The 15,886-nt window shown below is 47.6% G+C and overlaps 1 protein-coding gene across 1 annotated transcript in view; it reads left to right on the top strand.

Moving 5' to 3' along the window:
• Nucleotides 1-15,886, top strand: part of LOC123761256 (somatostatin receptor type 5) — a 37,690-nt gene that overhangs the window by 5,462 nt on the left and 16,342 nt on the right. Inside the window, exon 2 of the mRNA XM_045747198.2 lies at nucleotides 11,921-14,019. Within this exon, the coding sequence (XP_045603154.1) occupies nucleotides 12,740-14,014 (1,275 nt within the window). The 5' untranslated portion in view covers nucleotides 11,921-12,739 and the 3' untranslated portion in view covers nucleotides 14,015-14,019. The remainder of the gene's footprint in view (nucleotides 1-11,920; nucleotides 14,020-15,886) is intronic.

Here is a 15,886-nt window from a genome sequence, read left to right as displayed (position 1 = left end):
ACACACACACACACTCACACACACACACACCTGTGTGATGCAGCAAGCGAAGTCCTCTCCACCTCCAGCCCACAGTGTGAGGGTGTTCTTTGATCAGCACTCAGGCAGTAACCAGGTCAGCGGCGCCCATCTCTCACCTGGGCCATTGTAGGAGGGAGGTGAAAGCAACCACCCGCCCTCTACCTCATCCCTAATAGACAAATCTAACCTAACCTGATCTACCCAAACCTAACCTAACCTGATCTACCCAAACCTAACCTAACCTGATCTACCCAAACCTAACCTAACCTGATCTACTTCAAGGAGGTTCTAAACACTGGGTACTCACCTAGTTGTGCTTGCGGGGGCTGAGCTCTGGCTCTTTGGTCCCGCCTCTCAACTGTCAATCAACTGGTGTACAGATTCTTGAGCCTACTGGGCTCTATCATATCTACATTTGAAGCTGTGTATGGAGTCAGCCTCCACCACATCACTGCCTAATGCATTCGACCTGTTACCTATTCTGACACTGAAAAAGTTCTTTCTAATGTCCCTGTGGCTCATTTGGGTACTCAGTCTCCACCTGTGTCCCCTTGTTAGTGTTCCGCACATGATAAATAGTTTGTCTTTGTCCCACCCTGTCAAATCCTCTGATAATTTTATAGGTGGTGATCATGTCTCCCATTTATCTTCTGCCTTCCAGGGACGTGAGGCTTAATTCCCGGTATCCTGTCCTCGTACCTCATACCTCTCAGCTCTGGGACTAGTCTCGTGGCCTAACTCTTAATCTTTGACTTGATTTTAACTAGTTATGGACTCCAGGCTGGAGCTGCATACTCCGGGCTTGGTCTGCCATATGTGGTATATGTCGACCTTCACTGTCGACACCAGCAAATAATATTTGTGTTCTTATTAGTCTCGATCAGGACTCTGGAGCTGTTGCCTGACTTTACAAAACGACGTTTGTAATCCATTCTCCTGTTGCCTGTTGGCTTCTCTCCTGTTACCCGTAATCTACTCTCCTGTTGCTCGTAATCTACTCTTTAATGATTTACGTAAATTAGTTATTCTTTATTGAGACGCGTGACGCAGAACAAGCGGATAATCAGTAATTTAGCTTTACCAAGAATCATTTAATATTCCGTCGATTGCAAAAGATGAGATTGGCATTGCAACACATCTGTTTTATAAATTGCATGATTATTGCTAGCCTTTGCCTCAACATTTATTTAATGTCTCGTGTTACAATTTGGATCCATTTGACTGGTTTTCCGATAGAGCGAACTTGGTTGTCAGTTAAATATCATTCGGTAATTTGTTATCAACCATCATGTGAAATGTGTATTTATATAAGTATTCGAAGCCTGGATGATTGAAATTCAGCTCCCGGGGCTCGGCTTTTCTCAGTTTTGGTGTTTTTCCATCCATCTCTGTAGCTATTTTATAGCTCTTAGCTACAGAGCTAATAGCTATGTAGCTATTAGCTCTGTAGCTCTATTTTCAATCTTCGTGTTATCGTTTAGAAGTCTAAACATTGACCAGACCACACACTAGAAGGTGAAGGGACGACGACGTTTCGGTCCGTCCTGGACCATTCTCAAGTCGATTGTCGATCTAAACATTTTCTCTCTCTCACTCTCTCTCTCTCTCTCTCTCTCTCTCTCTCTCTCTCTCTCTCTCTCTCTCTCTCTCTCTCTCTGCTTAACCAGACCCCACCGACGACTTTCTTGTGTCTCAAGGGAAGCTTTCAGACCCTGTGCTTACCTCATAACACTTACCTAACAGTGTGTACCCGGTGAGGTGGAGTGAGGTGTAGCTCTTCATCCCCCGCCTACTGGCCTTGTGCTTGTTCCATTACTATTTATATTGACGTTTAATTTTTTTGGTCGGATCTAGCATTAACGTTGTGGATGGAGGTGGCTTCCAAAACGTCTGCTTTGAGTGCATTCAACTTGCTGGCCGCCGGTGAAGGGTACGAGAATGTCCTTTCCTACGGCTCATTTGCATTTCCAGTTTCACCTGTGTCTTCTTGTCCTACTTGTTCTCAGTTTCAAGAGACTCTCCTTGTTCACCTTATCTACTCTCCGTCATTATCTTGTATTTCGTGATCATATCCGCTTGGTTCCTTCTAGCCCCTAGAGTTGTGAGATTTAGTTTCACTGGCTTATTCTCGTAGCATAACCGTCTTTAGCTCTGGCACCAATCTGGTTGCAAATTTTTGCACTATTTTAGTTATGGCTTTAAGCTGCGCAAGGCGCGGATTAGCTGGAATGGCACTTTGACTTTTAATTGGGTTTATTCTACACTTTCTTCCTCGTCTATCTCACGCAGTATACCGTGGATCTGTTGTTCAGGGTAGGAATCTGACCAGCAAGTGATGTATGTGTGTAAACTATGAAATACCTCTCCCGTCTCAAGGTTCCAGACCATGCAACATGGGTGCTTACACACACACACACTCCTGGTAGTTTAAACCATTACCTGTTATATGCTGCTAGTAAGGAATCTCTATATATATTTGGTAGTTGGCGGATCTCTGCTCCCTTGGAGGACAATGTGAGCATAGAATAATACTGAGATGAGAAAGCATCAGTGCTTCGAGGAGAGCGTTACTGGCATGGCCTCTCTTGCTGTGAAGTGCCAAGTAATCCTGTCATGTCCCCGACTGTTGCTGCGTGGAAAGGTTCAGGGCAGAGGGCAAATTGAAGAGGAAGAGAATTTGTGAATTGAAAAAAGTGTGGTGAATGATGGGGGAGGGAAGGGGGGGGGGGACTCAAAGGATTCACAGGAGGAAAGATGAGGGAACAGTATTGGGTGAGGGAAGACCCATGGAGTGGGGATTGTGAAGGGATTGTAGGCGTGTTTGTAGATTGCTACTGGTGCAGATGATTGTGGGTGAGTGTTAAGTAGAGCTTGGAAGATGCGGGTATACCACTGATGTCCTGCAACTGGAGGTTGGGCTACTCCTCCTCCTTCTATACACACCCCCTCCCCCCCTCTACACTCACCCCCTCCCACCTCTACACACACACACCCTCCCCCTCTACACACACCCCCACCCCAACCTTCTCACCAAGATGATACGAGGGGAAATTACATATACTGGTACTTCCACACCCGAGTGTATATATGGGGTGGAGGTTATAGAACAGGTAGAGGATGGAAGGGTTAAGGGATGGAAGGGATAGTGGGGAATAGAGGGTAAAGGACTGGGGAAGGCAGGAGGACGTATGGGAAAGAAGAGAAAGCAGAGAAAAAAGTGAGTCGTTTGAGGGACCTGAAAATGAAATAAAGGGAGATGAAAGTGTAGGAGAGGACTTGAGAGTGGGAAGGGTTGAGAGGGCATTGACACGAGGCAGGTTGGTGACTACGACGACGGGTGGGAGGGAGGACGGGACAGGAGAAGATGGTAGAAGGGAAGGGGGGGAGGGTTGGTGTCCTTATCTCTGTGGCTATTTATGCTTTCCTTTCTCAAGACTCTTTATAAGTGGACATGTGGAGATGACTAGCTCACTCCCTCCCTCCCTCCTTCTCTCCCACATTCCCTCCCTCCCTCCTTCTCTCCCACATTCTCTCCCTCCCATGCTGCCGTAACACGACATGCCACACGAAAGAAAACTCTTATCTTACATACTTATAAAACTTACACAATATCAGTGAAGGTAGTCTCGGTTTAATTAACACTCCCCAACCGTTCCACCCCTCCCTTCCCTTCCCCCCCTCTCCCAACCCCTAAACCCCCCCTCCCTCCCTCCTCCCCTTCCCTCTCACACCCCTAAACACCCCCTCCCACCCCAATATACCCTCTCCACCCCCACCCCTCCCTCCTACCCCTAAAACCAGGTTCCTTCCCTGCCCCACCCCCACTAAACATCAGCTCCACCCCCACCACAAAACCCCCTTTCTCCCCTCCTGTGAAGGTAGGTGGAGGGTTGGATGAGCTCTCATCCTCAACCTTGAGGATGAGACGCCCCTGCCGCCCAGGCGAAGAAGAGTCACACTTAAGAAAGTTGCTCGCATGGAGACTAAATACTTGTAACTGTGTCCGGAGCCTCGTCCCCCGGGGAAACACGCCTTCGGGGGGTTATCGGTGGATGGAGTAAGGTCACGCAGAGTTATGTAATATTAGTCATTATATGTACAGCAGTTTTCTTGTTCTGGCCAACGTGTAAATTGGTTTTGAAGAAGAGGAGCTATTTAAAATACTGTGATGATATGACTTTCAGTGAAGTCATCACACCGTGTCTGGGTACAAGTGACAGGATGAACAACCCAGCGGGTTTTCTTCCTATTGGGGAGTGTTGTACATGCTGCTATGGCGGTGTGTCCACTCACAGGATGAGTGACGCTGCCCAATACTGTCACCATGGCGGTGTGTCCACTCACAGGAGGAGTGCCGCTGCCCAATACTGTCACTATGGAGGTGTGTCCACTCACAGGAGGAGTGCCGCTGCCCAATACTGTCACTATGGTGGTGTGTCCACTCACAGGATGAGTGCCGCTGCCCAATACTGTCACTATGGCGGTGTGTCCACTCACAGGAGGAGTGGCGCTGCCCAATACTGTCACTATGGCGGTGTGTCCACTCACAGGAGGAGTGCCGCTGCCCAATACTGTCACTATGGCGGTGTGTTCACTCACAGGAGGAGTGCCGCTGCCCAATACTGTCACTATGGCGGTGTGTTCACTCACAGGAGGAGTGCCGCTGCCCAATACTGTCACTATGGCGGTGTGTTCACTCACAGGAGGAGTGCAGCTGCCCAATACTGTCACTATGGCGGTGTGTTCACTCACAGGAGGAGTGCCGCTATCCAATAAACTCGCCCCTCGGGACAAAACTTAAACCGACACTGACTGAGACAAGCGAACCAATCACAGTTCCTGGGAAGCTTGTAATAAGACGATTCATACTGTAACCACGAGGGAGGTACAAACATTTCCTGAAACGACTCAGCTTTTACAGAGGCCACCAGTGTGGGGCCACCAACGTGGGCCACCAGCATGGGCCACCTCGTGAGCCACCTCGTGGGCCACCTCGTGAGCCACCTCGTGGGCCACCAGCATGGGCCACCTCGTGGGCCACCTCGTGGGCCACCTCGTGGGCCACCAACGTTCATCAGAGCCCCAAACCCAACAACTGTAAGAGAATAGATGACAAGATTGTTTCCGGATTATTTCTTGCTTGTAGACACAAGTCTGCGAGAGCTGGAGGGAGCAAACTGTGGGTTAAGACCAGCCAGGTGTGGCTTGACAGCTGTCGAGGTGGTTGGGCAATAAGTCAAGAGGTTTGGCTTGCGGAAGGGGGAGGAGCCACGAGGTTAAGGTGGACAGGTTTATGACCTGTTGAGAGGACGAGTGTTAAGGTTAAGCAATCTTCACTAACTCCTTCCTTGTCATCTGTTTCTTGTTTTCATCTTTTCCAGTTCCATCTTTGGTTATCTTATCGTCCTTCACCTTCCCACCTCTATCATACACCTTACAACTGTCGCTCGAGAAAAAAAATTGCTTCATTAGGCATGATTACCGCTCTTCCACCAGCGATAATTGCCTAGTTAAGCCTCGTTAACCCGTCCTGACAGCTCTCACTCCAGAACTTTTTTATCATGGCGTTAATTGTACATTTTTCCTGTCTCTGTCAATACGACAGGATTACTGGAAATATTTACAGCCGTTGTTTAAGTGTGTTGGCGTGTGTGTGTGTGTGTGTGTGTGTGTGTGTGTGTGTGTGTGTGTGCGTGTGTGTGTGTGTGTGTGTGTGTGTGTGTGTGTGTGTGTGTGTGTGTGTGTGTGTGTGTGTGTGTGTGTGTGCACTCTCCTATTTGTACTCGAGTACTGACGCCTGCAGGGCTGAGCTTCAGATCTTGGACCCCCACCTTTACAGCCGTGTCTCACCTAATGCACAGACGCCTGGCATGTCTCTATCCTGTACTCATGGTCACATTATCATTCACTATAATGCTCCCCCCCCCCCCTTCCCCCGCGTCATATTCTTGTGTTTCATGTCCAGCTGGCTTGGTGCAATGTTCCCCTTGTCATTATCTTACACTTATTGCTACTGAATTTTGTTAACCATTTCTCTGATCAAATCTGAAGCCTCTGTAGAGTATTCCGTCTTCTTCCTGTGTCTGAACTCTCCTTAATATTATGCAAGTTACTGACATGTAACTATTTGACTCTGCCCTTATGACAAGGCAATTTGCATAGATCATAACGACGCTAATCTTAGGAGTCATCTTTGGATCATTTCACTTGTTAAGCTAAGGCAATCCGAGGTCTCCGCCTCTCACTAACTATTCCTCCTGCCTGTTAGTAACGGCTACGCACACACACACACACACACACACACACACACACACACACACACACACACACACACACACACACACACACACACACACACACACACACACATAACACACACACACACACAGTGATAGACAGGTAGTGAACGACAAGCAGAGTAAACGACTGACGGAAAGTGAACGATAGACAGGAAGTAAACGATAGACAGTAAACGATAGACTCTTAAAGCGACCAGAGCGAGCTCCTGGTGCTCTAAAAATTGTTTCAGGCTTTTCTATATTTAATATTCAGTATTACGTCCCTCCTCTCTCTCTCTCTCTCTCTCTCTCTCTCTCTCTCTCTCTCTCTCTCTCTCTCTCTCTCTCTCTCTCTCTCTCTCTCTCTCGCTCTCTCTCCTCTCTCTCCTCTCTCTCTCCTCTCTCTCTCTCTCTCTCTCTCTCTCTCTCTCTCTCTCTCTCTCTCTCTCTCTCTCTCTTTCATTTTCCTATAACATATTCGAATCAAACGAAATAAGTAATACTTTGTCTCTGGACAATGTGAATGTAATCTGACCGCCAGAGTGGAATTTCTAGCACAAAATTGCAACTAAAATCATCAAGTTTCAAATCTGTTTTGAATTCGTTCAGCGTCAGTTTGTGATGATTGAGAGATGAATGTTGCGTCATTGTTGAGGCTGTTGTTGCGGTGATTGATGTTCTTGTTGGTGTTGTATTGTGTTGATGTTCACGGCTGTTATTGATGCTGAAGCTATTGGGCTCGGTGTTATTGTAATATTTTTTTTTTTATTATCGCTGTTATTGTGATTTTTTTTGTTATTATCGTTGTTATTGTCGCTGCTCTGCGTTGATGTTGTTGTTGTTGTGTTCTTGCTGCTGTTAGTTGTAATGTAATTGCTCGTTATTTTTTGTTCATTATAGTTCATATTTGGGTATATATTTGCTTTCCTTATTTAAGGAAATAAGTTACTGTATTTGTTCTTCCTGTTGCTACTGTTCTTGTTCAGCTTGTTATTTTCGTTCTCCTTGTTCTTCTTGTTCTTGCTATTATTCTTCGTGGCTACTGCCCTCATTCTCACCCGTAATAGGATTCAAATTTATCCCATATCTCTCATGCAAAGCCGATAGCTTTCACGAAAATGGGATCCAAGAATTTTTCCCAATTAGGATACGGCAATATTCCAGTTCAAATTGTTTTTTTAGGCGCGTGGAAAAAATAGGCGCCAATTTTGTTTGGAAACAGTTAATTGTGTCAGTTTTTTGGGGGCCACCTTGAGATTATTGTCAAGGCATTTTTACGGCATCCAGTAGTGTCTTAGTGGGTATTGTATAACCTTCCAGGATCGTAGGAGTGTTCCAGTGGCCTCAGTGGGTATTGTATAGCCTTATAGGATTGTAGGAGTGTTCCAGTGGCCTCAGTGGGTATTGTATAGCCTTATAGGATTGTAGGAGTGTTCCAGTGGCCTCAGTGGATATTGTATAGCCTTCCAGGATTGTAGAAGTGTTCCAGTAGCCTCTCAGTGGGTATTGTATAGCCTTCCAGGATTGTAGGAGTGTTCCAGTGGCCTCAGTGGGTATTGTATAACCTTCCAGGATTGTAGGGGTGTTCCAGTGGCCTCAGTGGGTATTGTATAACCTTCCAGGATTGTAGGAGTGTTCCAGTGGCCTCAGTGGGTATTGTATAACCTTCCAGGATTGTAGGAGTGTTCTAGTGGCCTCAGTGGGTATTGTATAACCTTCCAGGATTGTAGGGGTGCTCCAGTGGCCTCAGTGGGTATTGTATTTAAATAATACTCTAAGTCAACCAAAGCACCGTATAGACATCCACTGCTGAGCCTTACAATCAACCATCATCTAAACCTTTGCAAATGTTCAATAACTTTTACGCAACAAATGAGACGAAGTCTATAGAGCACAAGACAATAACAAGCCATAAATTATGAGACAGACGCAATGAACATTAAAATATAGACTTCATCGACTACAGTCACAGTTCGTTGGAACAAATCGTTTCCCGATGACGTAGGTGCAAATATATTACAAAACATTGATAAATATCTGGATAAATAAATTATATATATATGAAATAAACTACTGCTGACCCCCCCCCCCCTCCCCACTGTCGCCAAGCTCCGCCTGGATAGGATATCCAGGATAGGTGGATGTGGATAGGTACCACCATCCACTCCCACTAGCGTGAGGCCTAGTCTGATGGCTTGTATTGGGCAGCCTGCCTATCCCCTCGAGCCTTCACAATGTCACTAAAGTGATGGACTCAAGTGCCCGAACCTAACTTAACCGAGCACCCACGGATAGAAAACGGAACATCACGTCATTGTTGCGAGTCGCTGTGTAAAATATTTAGCACGTCGGTTTTTGGTCGTATGGGGCAACGTGTCTAAATAGGATGTACTGTGTGTCGAGAGGCCGGGTCGAGTATATCTTGAGATCTTGAGGTAATCTTGAGATGATTTCGGGGCTTTTTAGTGTCCCCGCGGCCCGGTCCTCGACCAGGCCTCCACCCCCAGGAAGCAGCCCGTGACAGCTGACTAACACCCAGGTACCTATTTTACTGCTAGGTAACAGGGGCATAGGGTGAAAGAAACTCTGCCCATTGTTTCTCGCCGGCCCCTGGGGATCGAACCCAGGACCACAGGATCACAAGTCCAGCGTGCTGTCCGCTCGGCCGACCGGCTCCCCGTCTCAGCCATTAACACAAGGAGCATATAGGCTCTTGATGTTTCTTGTATGTACTTACCTAATTGCCTAATTTACCTAATTGTGCTTGCGGGGGTTGAGCTCTGGCTCTTTGGTCCCGCCTCTCGCTGCTAAAATCGTGTTATGGAGTGCCTGGGCAGGGTCACACACCTGCTTCACTCTCCACAATCTTTAAATTTCTCTCTCTCCCTCCCCTTCCCCCCCTTCACTTCCACTCACCCTCACTCCTTTTCCCTACTTTCTTCCCTAGTCGAGTGTCACCCAAGTTGGGTGTCACCCAAGTTGGGTGTCACCCAAGTTGGGTGTCACCCAAGTTGGGTGTCACTCAAGTTGGGAGTCATCCTAGTCTAGTGTCACCCAAGTTGGGTGTCACCTGCACAGATTTAGTCTTGCCCAGATAACTTCCCTCCCACTCTGTTGTAACCCTCCTCGGATCCCACCCAATTTGGGTGTCGCCCAAACTGGGTTTCGTGTACACAAGTCGATTGCTATATTTTGTCCTGTTCGAAAAGGGATATATAAGTCGTGTGGGATTAATTGCTTGTTTGTTTCACCTTGAGCGTTTGACGGCTAAATTGGTCTGTCGTGTTTATGGTCGCTGATGAAGCTTAGGGGACGAGGAGAGAGAGAGAGAGAGAGAGAGAGAGAGAGAGAGAGAGAGAGAGAGAGAGAGAGAGAGAGAGAGAGAGAGAGAGAGAGAGAGAGAGAGAGAGAGAGGAGGTTATTGGGGGAAAGAGAAATGGGGGGAGTGCAGAAGTGGAAAGCAACTGGGCAAGAGGAAGCTATGACAAGAAAGAGGAGAGGCGAGAGATGAGGAAAGAGGGCGGGCAGGGTAAGAAATAGGAAACGGGAATATGAGAAGGAGACCTGGACACCACCGGGTACTTCATCCAGAAATCTCACACAATCTAATGCTCTCAAAGTCCCACACCTGACCAAACTTCGTGGACAACCAGAAAACGACATTCACACCATCAACTGAGACTGGTCAGTACAACGACCACCTCGCTTCTTGCATGTCGGTGTTCGAGCCCCGATGGCCCAAGTGTTTAGACCCTTCACTCAATGTACTTATTCCATCTCCTATCCTATATGTTATTCAGTCATACTGGCTTGACGCTTTCTCCTCATAACCACCTGGCATTACGGCACGTGCAACAGACGATGTTTAGTGTGAAGGAGCTTCACTGTAGCTCCGTCACACTTCTCATTCATTCCTCGGCTCACATAAGGAACATGTTATCTCTTAAAATAAATATTAATGAAATAAAGCCAACTGTCAATATAGAGGCTCTTGTATATACGTGGCTCTATCTCACCCTCGACTTTATATTATCGTAGCCTAACGTTAAATAAAGTATAGATCCATTACAAATATATTTACTCCATAGATTAGTCCTCGCTGATCTAGTCTAACCGCTCTTCTTTTGAAGAATACAATTAAGAACATCCGTATTTATCCAATTGAACTCTTGCTTTTTTTAAAATAAAAAAAATATACACATGTGTTTAAAAAAGCAGATGAAAGAAGTTTATTTTCTCTACAAAAAGGGTATCTACTGGGAGCATTAATCTACTTAACTCGTGATACTGCTTGTAACTCTAAGCTGACACAAGTCACATTATGAACCAGCAGAAGGCTCTCTCTCCACTCTGTCTGACACACACTAGCGGGAGGACAACTTTACCTCGAGGCTACAACAGTCAGGAAGCTACACGACAACCTGTCTTTTGCCTCAACAAACACAACGTAACCTATTACCTCTGTCTCTTGCCTCAACAAACACAACATAAACTATTACCTCTGTCTATTGCCTCAACAAACACAACATAAACTATTACCTCTGTCTCTTACCTCAACAAACACAACATAAACTATTACCTCTGTCTATTGCCTCAACAAACACAACATAAACTATTACCTCTGTCTCTTACCTCAACAAACAACAAAAGAATTTGTTTTCCGGGATGTAAAAACAAGTGGCCGGTCATCAGTCTCCATTACACATCATCAGTGAGGAACCACTAACAAGAAACATGATCTTGTTTTGAGTGTAAGTGCCTGGAAGTTGGCGAACACAACTTGAAGGTATATATCTAGCTGTTACAGGATATGAAGAAGGCTGCGTACGCTGCCCGTCCTCTGGAGCTGCCACAACGGATAGAATACGGTGTATTAAAACGCTCTAACCTAACTTAATCTATCAATCACGCATAAAAACGTGTATGTGGGTCGATATGATTTATATAACCCTATGTTTGTCTGTTGAGGATTCTGAGGTCAAACTGCGGTATACTCTGTAAGAGGACGGGTTGCATAGGTCACAGGGTCTCGTGGATCAGGTCAGAGGTCATGACTTAAATTCCAAACATTTACCACCAGTTCCCTTCCCCTCTCTCTCTCTCTCTCTCTCTCTCAGCGCGCGCGCACACACACAAACTCAGCTGGCTGACGGTAACACATGTCTATTATAAACGTTCCGATTAAAGTTATGAACTAATTTTTTTTACTGTGAAATAATGGTCCTCCTGTATTGGGAGGTATTAATTCGAATATTTCGCTATCCTCTTTCCGCTTTGTTTGAGCTGCCTCTTTGTTATCTGCCTGCGTGCTTTTGTCACTGAATGTTTGTATCTGAGTGTCTGTATGGCATATGTCTGTATGGCATATGGCTGTATGGCATATGGCTGTATGGCATATGGCTGTATGGCATATGGCTGTATGGCATATGGCTGTATGGCATATGGCTGTATGGCATATGGCTGTATGGCATATGGCTGTATGTCTGCCTATTTGTCTATCTGAATGTCTACTTGTCACCCCCCCCCCTCTCCCCTTCGTACACAGTCGTCACTGCACATACACACCTTGTTGACGGAAACTCTATCCTCTCATCCTTACTTGTTTATTTCTCTCTTTCCAGGATGTGATGTCTGCGGACGACTTGTGGACGGCAGCCAGACGACCGCGGCGGCTGCCACTGACCTGATCTGACCTGACCTCCCTCTCCGACACTGGTTACATTACACACATCTGCTGGCTTGAAGGCTGTGAGAGCTTGTTCATGTCTTATTGATACGTTGGACTGAGGCTACCACGTGTCCACAGTACTCTCTCCACGACCACGTGTCCGCAGACTCTCCACGACCACGTGTCCACAGACTCTCCACGACCACGTGTCCACAGTACTCTCTCCACGACCACGTGTCCGCAGACTCTCCACGACCACGTGTTCGCAGACTCTCCACGACCACGTGTCCGCAGACTCTCCACGACCACGTGTCCGCAGACTCTCCACGACCACGTGTCCACAGACTCTCCACGACCACGTGTCCACAGTACTCTCTCCACGACCACGTGTCCGCAGACTCTCCACGACCACGTGTTCGCAGACTCTCCACGACCACGTGTCCGCAGACTCTCCACGACCACGTGTCCGCAGTACTCTCCACGACCACGTGTCCACAGTACTCTCTCCACGACCACGTATCCGCAGACTCTCCACGACCACGTGTCCGCAGTACTCTCTCCACGACCACGTGTCCACAGTACTCTCTCCACGACCACGTGTCCGCAGACTCTCCACGACCACGTGTCCACAGACTCTCCACGACCACGTGTCCGCAGACTCTCCACGACCACGTGTCCGCAGGCACTCCGCCACTACAGTACACTCTTATAAAACAAAATGACTCCTTAAACTACCGCATTATCGATTAAGGAAGAACCATTTGAGGTGAGAATGATGGCGTCTGAGGGCCTGCAGGTGGTGTACGACAGTGTGAGTAACATGAGTTACGTCTACCTGGAGCTGCTGCCCCTCAACTGCTCCTTCCTCAACTGGACGGATGGCCTCAACGGCACCAACTGCAGCGGGGAGGTGTTCGAGGGCCGGGTCTTCCCCATCCTCAACGAGACGGTGCAGCGCATGACCCTCATCTTCCTGGCCTTCGGGTTCTTCCTGGGGCTGTGCGGCAACACCCTCGTCATCTACGTCGTCGTGCGGTTCTCCAAGATGCAGACGGTCACCAACCTCTACATCCTGAACCTGGCCATCGCCGACATGCTCTTCGTGGTTGGGATCCCGTTCCTGATGACCACCACGGCCGTGGAGTACTGGCCCTTCGGCTTCGTCATGTGCAAGCTCTTCATGATCACGACGTCGCTCAACCAGTTCACCAGCTCGCTCTTCCTGACCATCATGAGCGCCGACCGGTACATCGCCGTCTGCCACCCCATCAGCTCCCCCAAGTTCCGGACGCCCATGATCTCCAAGCTGGTGTCCCTGACGGCCTGGATGATCTCCGCCCTCATGATCATCCCGGTCTTCATGTACTCCAACATCCTCAACGACAGCAACGGCCAGGCCAGCTGCAACATCTACTGGCCTGACTCCGTCGGGGTCAACGGTCATACGGTCTTCACTATCTACTCCTTCGTCCTGGCCTTCGGTTGCCCCTTCGCCCTCATCTTCATCTTCTACTCTTTAGTTATCCTCAAACTCAAAACCGTTGGGCCCAAGTCGAAGTCGAAGAAGAGAAAGAGCCACAGGAAGGTGACGAAGCTGGTGCTGACGGTGATCACGGTGTACGTGCTGTGCTGGCTGCCGTACTGGGTGCTGCAGCTCATCCTCACCTTCAGCATGCCCAAGCAGGTGCAGAGTCGGGTCATGATCATCTTCTTCCTCATCTCCTCCTCGCTCTCCTACATCAACTCCGCCATCAACCCCATCCTCTACGCCTTCCTCAGCGAGAACTTCAAGAAGAGCTTCCTGAAGGCGTGCACTTGTGCCGCAAGAAAGGACATCAACAACGCCCTGGCGGCGGAGAACTCCATGTTCTCCAAGAGGCGCGGAGGATCATCGAAGCGCCCCAAGGTTGCCAAGGAGGCCCGGGAGCTGGAGTCCAACGACGGCTGCGTGAGAGAGGTCATACTGCCGCTTTCCGCCGCTCGCAGACCTCTGGTTCCCCGGGACGACGCCTTTCTCAACGGACGACCTCTCACCTCACACCTCTAGTCTAGGTGAGTGTCAGGGAGGTCAGGGCGGCGGGTTATCGAGCAGTAGGCAGAATATAGCAGGCATGTATGTCTTCTACATTGTTTCAGCATAACTCTGAAACAATGTAGAAGACAGCAGGTGACGTATGAGGCCGAGGAGAAAGTTGCCATGGAGTATAAGTCAGAAAGAGGTGGTTGCCATGGAGTATAAGTCAGAAAGAGGTGGTTGCCATGGAGTATAAGTCAGAAAGAGGTGGTTGCCATGGAGTATAAGTCAGAAAGAGGTGGTTGCCATGGAGTATAAGTCAGAAACAGGTAGTTGCCATGGAGTATAAGTCAGAAACAGGTGGTTGCCATGGAGTATAAGTCAGAAACAGGTGGTTGCCATGGAGTATAAGTCAGAAACAGGTGGTTGCCATGGAGTATAAGTCAGAAACAGGTGGTTGCCATGGAGTATAAGTCAGAAACAGGTGGTTGCCATGGAGTATAAGTCAGAAACAGGTGGTTGCCATGGAGTATAAGTCAGAAACAGGTGGTTGCCATGGAGTATATGAAAGGCGTTGATGGCTGCCTCAGGGAAGCAGGAAGTAGAGGCAAGGCTTTATAACTTATTATAAAATTCACTCCAACCTTGTGCTCACCTTGTCTGGAGCCGCTTTATGGCAGAAAAGATTTAAAAATGATGATCGCTTAGATGTGAGGAGGTAAACAGCGCCGTCAGCGTCGCTGTCATTATTACTATCGTCCATCCTCTTTAGGTGGGAATTGTTCAAAGCCCCCCCCCCCACCCTATCCCCGAGGATCCCGCCCATAATGTCTCACCCAAAACAAGATGGCTGTAGCTTGATTGATAATGTATTAACTGGCGGAAACTAGTTAATATTTGAAGAAGTTGAGTGAGTGCCAGTTTCTCTCCATCCTGTATGAGTTCTCCTATGCCCTCCAGCATTAACATAGGGGGCCCATCGTCCAACAACCATATAGTGAGATCAATTAATACACTGTGTAACTTTCTTATGGCATGCTTAAAATGAAGGAAATGATAATTAATAGCTAGGAGTACAGTATCTTTCTGTCTGAATTGAAGGAGTTTGTAAAATTCAGTTTTGGTTGCAAAATGGTGGCCGCTTCCGGACTGACTTCTCATAGTACCCTTGGTATCCAGGGAGCTTGTACTGTACCCTTGGTATCCAGGAAGCTTGTACTGTACCCTTGGTATCCAGGAAGAGGTCTTGTCAAGGGCGAGGGGCATGACTCCTCCGTCCCTCTACCTTGAGGTGCAGAGGGAGGCGCCAACAAAGAGAGGTCTAATGACCTCTGGGAGATCGCCAGCCTGGCCGAGGTTGGGGAGAACGGTCGCATATTGATCATAGATTAATCCCCAAGGTCTAGCACCGGGATAAAAAGATCGTTCAGAGCTTAATTACAGTGGGAAATGATGAGCAGAAAGCTAAAAAAAAAGAATACAGAGAAAATAAAATTGTAATTAATGTAAAATAGGTATGATATAAAAAAATAAAGATTTAGTTTCTAAATTGCATCAGAGGGACGTGGTGATAATTTGCTACCATGGCCTCCAGACGTGCTCCTAGTACCCTACCAGGACACTCTTACTAGGCATAGCGGCGGCCTCTCGCTCTCTTCATGATAGCAACTTGTTACAACCTTCTTATGGTTCCAGTATGACATTTTCAGAATTGAAATCGTAAATGCATCCATGTTAGCTGACATTCCGTCTCTTGACGTATGTCACGGAACCTTATCAAGGTCACACGATAGCCCAGGAATACGCAGAACCCCGGGATTACAGAACCCCCAAGAATACGCAGAACTCCGAAAATGTACGAAAATGGTCTGGAAATCGCTCCACAGGAATACAATAATTAAATGC

Source organism: Procambarus clarkii, chromosome 41 (genome assembly GCF_040958095.1).
Source record: "Procambarus clarkii isolate CNS0578487 chromosome 41, FALCON_Pclarkii_2.0, whole genome shotgun sequence".
NCBI classification, from domain to species: Eukaryota; Metazoa; Arthropoda; class Malacostraca; order Decapoda; family Cambaridae; genus Procambarus; species Procambarus clarkii.
Note: the sequence above shows the minus strand (reverse complement) of the source record. Positions and strands in the feature narration are given on the sequence as shown.